Raw genomic sequence first — 6,000 nt, 5'->3', positions numbered from 1 at the left:
TACCATATAAAAAATAAATCGCAATCAATCAAGTATTGATGGGATATTTTCTTATATTGATGTGATTTTGCGTAGCTTTCCTTTTCCTGCCAACCGACCGCGTCCCGTCTCCCTACATCCGCCCTCGTTGCTCTGCCTCCCGCATGAAAAAAACCCTCTCGTTTGACCTCCCCCAAACCCCGCATGATGGAAAAACCCAGCCGCCTGCTTCCCCTCCTCTCGACCGCTCCATACGTCCAGATCGCGGCCCCATCCCCATCCTTCTCTCACGTCACGGCGGCCGATGGACTGCCGCCACCACCCTCCTACTCTCTCGCCGCCGCCGTCCTCCCGCTCGCTCGCCGCCGCCGTTGCCACCAATCCCGGCGAAGGCGCCGTTGCTGCTATGTCGCCTCCTTTCCCCATCCAAGCCTGACCATGGCAACGGCGCCCTCTCATGTGTCCCGCGGTGAGGTTTGGGGAGGCGCGACCACAATCCAGTAGGGATCTCACCGCGGACCCGTCCGCTGGGATGGGTGTTGCCTCCGTTGTGAATGGGATCGAAGGGAGGGACTACTTCGTCGTCAAGGTCGGCGAGGCAGCGGCCGATTGGGAGCCCGGTTGTGAACATGGGAGTTCGTCCCCATGGAGGCGGCGGCCGTGGAGATTGGATGTGAAGCAACCCCACTTGCCGGTGGTGGAGGCTTGCCGTCCATGTGATCCTTTCTTCTCCCGGTATCCCCATTCCTTGCCACCCATTACAAAAGCGAGCATACATGAGAGCAGGGGCTGATTTTCATCACTTCATTTCTCATATTTTTAGTTGCTTTTTTGAGATTATACAAGATGCTCCCGATCTGTTTTGTCAAATTACTTGGATCGTCTTATGGAATTGACAGCCATCGCATTTTTCACCTCATGTTATTTATTAATCCTTGTCCCACTAGGCATCCACTACATGTTTGGTAATGACGTGATGTTGAGGCGGCTAGGAGAAGCTCAGCAGCCAGATCAAGGGCTATCGAGATGGATCTGGGAGCCAAGCAATAGTTCTTCTGTTAAATTTTGGTTATTATCTTTTCTATTGTTACGATTGTGGGATGGTTGATTTTGACTCGGTGTAACATTTGCATTTGTTTCCCCAGCTTGTTGGCGTAGATGCGTGGCACTGCGGCAACTAATCAAGAGCGAGGGCAGTGCACATTAGAGCTACGCTGAATGTAGCGAGCCAACCACGAATTGGGTATGTTCACACGAGGGATGGGAGAGGAGAGGAACATTAACATTTTTCATGATTTGGATGAAAATTTCAGTTTATAGTTTCTCCGTACGTGGCAACACACTAACGGTACTCACGGGCTTAGGATGAAAGTAGTGCCAGCAGCATCAGTAGGTTGGATGGGAAGGCGGTTGTTGCCCTTGTCCCTTGGTGCTAGCCTACCGTGGTGGCCTCACTAACTTGCTCATTGCGAATACGAGTTCGTGGGGCCGCGAGTTGCTGCAGATTTGTTTTTATCACTTTTTACAATATTTATTGATGTATCCCTAACTCATCGAGTCATTTTTAGCTTTGATTTTCCATATACGCCAGCCTAAATATCTCATGGTCAGAATATTTGCATGGTTAGTGGACATTGTCCCTTTCTTTCTAATGTTTAATATTTTATATTGCCGATAGAAATAATTTTATCCGCTTGATTTAGGAAATGCACATAGGTAGGTCAACATATTTTGTAGCTCTTTCGGATGTAAAAGCATATGTTGCATAAGAAATTATTATCTTTCAAGCACACTCACATTTCACTAACAAATAGGGGGAGGTTCAGACTTCAGAGCAATGATAAAAAGGTTTATTCCTCACTCTTTTGTTGGAATTTTAGTTCCAAGTTAACATGATTTCTTATCCGCTTCATAAGTCATGCATCTGCTTAATTAGGTGATAAGTAGGGCTATTGCAGGGTTTGTTTAAACTCCAGCATAAGGAATTCTTGTTTAAGAAAAAAGACTTTTGGCTTCTTTAATTACAAATTGATTGCAACATCGTGTTAGTATGTGATTTCTCACATCTGGTTGTAATATTTGTGAAGACGTGCATTGCACGTGCACTTGGAAGCGGGCCCGTGGCCCGCGCCGGACGGCGCCGACGCTGACCCGGGCCACCTCCTCCACGTATTCTTGAAGCTGTGGCTGGCCGATTTACATGAAATTAATTCCCTCAGTTCTGGTGGCAAATATAATACACATAATCCATATTGTTATGCACTAGCGTGTGTGTGTGAAATAGATGGATTATGGTCCCGTACCCAACAAGATGGATATGTGTGTGTGTTAGAAAGAGGGAGGGGGGGAGAGAGAGTGAGGAAGAGGGAGGGAGTGTGTGTGTGAGGATTTGATGGTAAAAAAAGTCGCCAATGTCGTAATATTGAACTCTTTAAATTAACGTGGCTCGTTGTAACGCACGGGCGTTCTTCTAGTCTATCAATAAAGACTGACTTGATTCTCTCTATCATTTGTCTCTCGATTACATTTAACACGTTATCAGCACTGCTCTCCGGCGAGAGCAATTCCGACGAGAAGGAGAGAACGAACGGGCAAAAGCGCTCCCTCCTGCCGGCAAGGCGCGTGTAGCGACACGGCGGTGTGCATGGTCTTCTCGACCGGCAGCGAGCGCAGGCACGCGCGTGGCGTCGCGGCCTCACTCCCTGATGTGGTGGCAGCGGCTGGACACGACTGCATCACGGGAGGCGGGTGTGCATGGTCTTCTCGACCGGCAGCGAGCGCAGGCACGCGCGTGGCGTCGCGGCCTCACTCCCTGATGTGGTGGCAGCGGCTGGACACGACTGCATCACGGGAGGCGGGCGGCGTGATGGATGTGACCACGGCCCGGTTTCTCCGACCGCGGCGAGCCGCGTCAGCCCCCTTCTTCCCTTCTTCTCTTTGAACAGAGCCGGCGAAATAGCCCCGGCGCACGGTGCCCTCCTCTGCGACGGCCGGCCTTGAGCCTCAACGCCGTCATGGCCCTCAGTTACGGTGTGCCTACGCACAGTAGCAGCAGTGCGGCGTCGCACGGCGTTCCATCGCTGCTTCCCCCGGGCCAGAATCGCGACTTCTCGCCAACGGCAGAGGCGACGGCGGTGGCTTACAGCCAACGATGCCCAGCTTGCGGCAGCGCCCGGCTCATCTCCACACGCCATGGCCGCTCATAGCGCAGCGGTCGGCACCCCTCCGCACGGCGGCTGCGCGGTGCATGGTTCAGCCCGGTGCTGAAGCAAGGCGGTGACGTCAGGCAAGGCTCCCGGGCCCTCGAACGCGCGTCCGCGGCGATCGACTGTCGGAGCCTCTGCACAGAACCACAGCGGCCGGCCCGAGCGGGGCACCCCTGTAAGTGCTGCTCGCACAAGGCCCGGTGGCCAACGGCGCCCTCCGCGGTTGCCAGGTCCGAGCGCGACACGCAGAGCACAACCACAGGGGTGTCCTCTGGCGTGGCTGCTCGCCGTCACAGCCTCTCCCACAGCGGATTCGACGGCGTGGCTGCTAGAGCAAAGCTAGACGAATCCATTGATTCGTATGCAAGACCACATGAAGCGATAGAGAACCTTATCTCTTCATCATGTTTCGTCTTAACCCTTACCTTTTATGTTATTTACAAAATGCTCCGCAAATTTCCCAGTAAGTCCTTGCACTTATCTGTTAAGCTGGTAGGCTTACAATAAATTGCAAATAAGACTATAGATCTGCATTTAGCCTATTTTCTGTTGAATTTTATAATTCCAGAAATATGTGTATGTTGATACTTGACATGTTCAATGTGTTTACCACATATCAAATTCTATAGAACATGTTTTTCGCGATCGATATTAAGTTTTCTCGCACAACAATGGAGATTTGCGATTGAGAATTATTATTTTCTCGCAAAACAATCTCATTGCGATTGAGATCAATTTTCTCTCGAATATTATTAATTCACCTTGTTGAATTATCTTGCAACTTGATACAACATCATCTCATTTTAATTTGAGGTCTATACAATTCAAGTTTTTCACTTGAACATCAAGTTTGCAACATCATTATTATTCACTACATTAGAAGTATTTTTCTGTTGAGTATTGAGATGTATTCCAAATTTTAAGTTGATGTAATACATTCCCACGTTTATCACGTGTTGAGACTAATTATGTCCATTTGCAAGAGAGATTTTTAATCTCTTGCAAAGATAAATCCAGTACCTATCTGCAGTACTGTTTCTCCGTTGAGTACGAGGTATTCCGGAATTTTTCTATGATGTACCTATCTCCATGTTAAACACATGTCGAGATTAATACGTCTATTTGCAATTGAGATTTTCAATTTCTTGCAAATAATAATGCAAAATTCAAGGTGATTTCTTCAAATTGATGCTTGACATCATAAGGTAGTCATATGGATCTACTGCCTACGCAGATTATCGATGACTACTGTTAAAGCCTATATTTTGTCATTATGACATTATAATTGCTTTACAAAGTGCTGCGTGATCTACTCCATTTTGGAGATTATCTTCAATGTGTCATATTTAGCAATTTGAGATTCACACTAATGATTTCAAGATAACTTCTTGAAATATCCATTGATTTTGCTAAGTTCATTACAACATCAACCATGATGGTATTTAATTTACTGAATGTAAATTGATTATGTCTGGCTTACCCATAGCGGTAACATATGGCTATATAATTTGAGGCATTCACCCTCAGTGGCCACCACTGCACTATCTGGGCCATGGACATCATGATCGCTCTTGTGTCTCATGGGATAATGTGTGCAATCCTGGATTCACTCTGATCAAGATCACACCGCTAACAGAAAAATGATGTCTTATATATCACAAGACATTAGATTCAGATCTCAGCATCTGGTTATTCTGGATTAGCAATTCCTGGGAATGAACCTCGAGGGCAAAGGTTTGAATCTTACTTCAACCTTCAAGCGGACATCACTAGCTATGACGGGGACCCTATGGGCACAGAGAATGTGATGGTTGAATATGTCTCAACCGACATGTTTGGAGACTATGAATAGTCTTTTAGTCTCCTAAGTGGTCAATATAATTAATGTCCATTTACGATGTTGTAACAACAACATAAGTATTGTTGTCATCATATATTGTATATCACAATATATTGTATCAGCACTCTGGTACAAATACATTTGTATGTATTCTATATATCTGACTTTGATTTTCATTTTTGAAAATCTTCAAGTCTATATATAGATTTCTACAGTGGTCAATCCGATGAAAAATGATATGTGCCTTGTGGACATATGCACCACAAACTCTATACTCAGGGAAGTCCAATGTTTCCACTCTCATTGAGAGAAAGGAGATATTTTAAAATCGCCTAGACGCGATGATGTAATTGTTGGCTCAACTCGAGTCATATTTACCATCCCTATGGGTACTTGACTAGAATCGAGGATGCTTTATCGTGTCTGGATCAACTCGTACCATACTAAACTATAGAGATATCCATCAAAATAGTTTCCATAGTGAAACTTATGATGACAACAAAGAGGAATATCTCCTCTTTACCATATGTAATGGATATGTCAAGCACATTCTCTATGTATCATCAGGATTGTACTACACATACTACAAAACTCGTAGCACATGTTGCTTACAAGATAGTTTTCCAAAATGTCTTGTACATGACGAATTTGGCATTCTCGCCTTGGTCATCGAGACATTGGGTTGAAACCCAAACTGTCAGCAATTCCAATAGTTTATGATTATTATGATGCTAAATTCTAACAGCATTTGGATTTTATGTGCACTACAAGTGACACAGGGAAGCTAAGTCTACGTTGAACCACTCAGACTCCTTGAATGCATCAAGTTGAGGTAAGTGGCTCTTCCCATCCATTGACTAGACTATTAAGGTATTCCATGGTTCTAAAAGACATATCTACATGATGGTCTTAAATGTGTGTTTTATTCACACAAAACTATTGGCTCATTATCCTGACATCGATTTCAAGAAAATC

At 45.7% G+C, this 6,000-nt stretch overlaps 1 protein-coding gene across 1 annotated transcript; it reads right to left on the bottom strand.

The window, feature by feature from the left end:
* Window positions 1-2,372: 2,372 nt before the first annotated feature.
* Window positions 2,373-3,759, bottom strand: LOC125513592. The gene is made up of 2 exons (XM_048678731.1): window positions 2,737-3,759; window positions 2,373-2,626 (listed from the first exon to the last, which is right to left on the bottom strand). Exons 1-2 carry the CDS (start codon window positions 3,171-3,173, stop codon window positions 2,518-2,520), a joined length of 546 nt encoding a protein of 181 aa, XP_048534688.1. The 5' UTR covers window positions 3,174-3,759; the 3' UTR covers window positions 2,373-2,517.
* Between the last annotated feature and the right edge of the window lie 2,241 nt (window positions 3,760-6,000).

This window comes from Triticum urartu, chromosome 6, assembly GCF_003073215.2.
Source record: "Triticum urartu cultivar G1812 chromosome 6, Tu2.1, whole genome shotgun sequence".
NCBI classification, from domain to species: Eukaryota; Viridiplantae; Streptophyta; class Magnoliopsida; order Poales; family Poaceae; genus Triticum; species Triticum urartu.
This window is presented reverse-complemented; position numbering and strand designations above follow the sequence as displayed.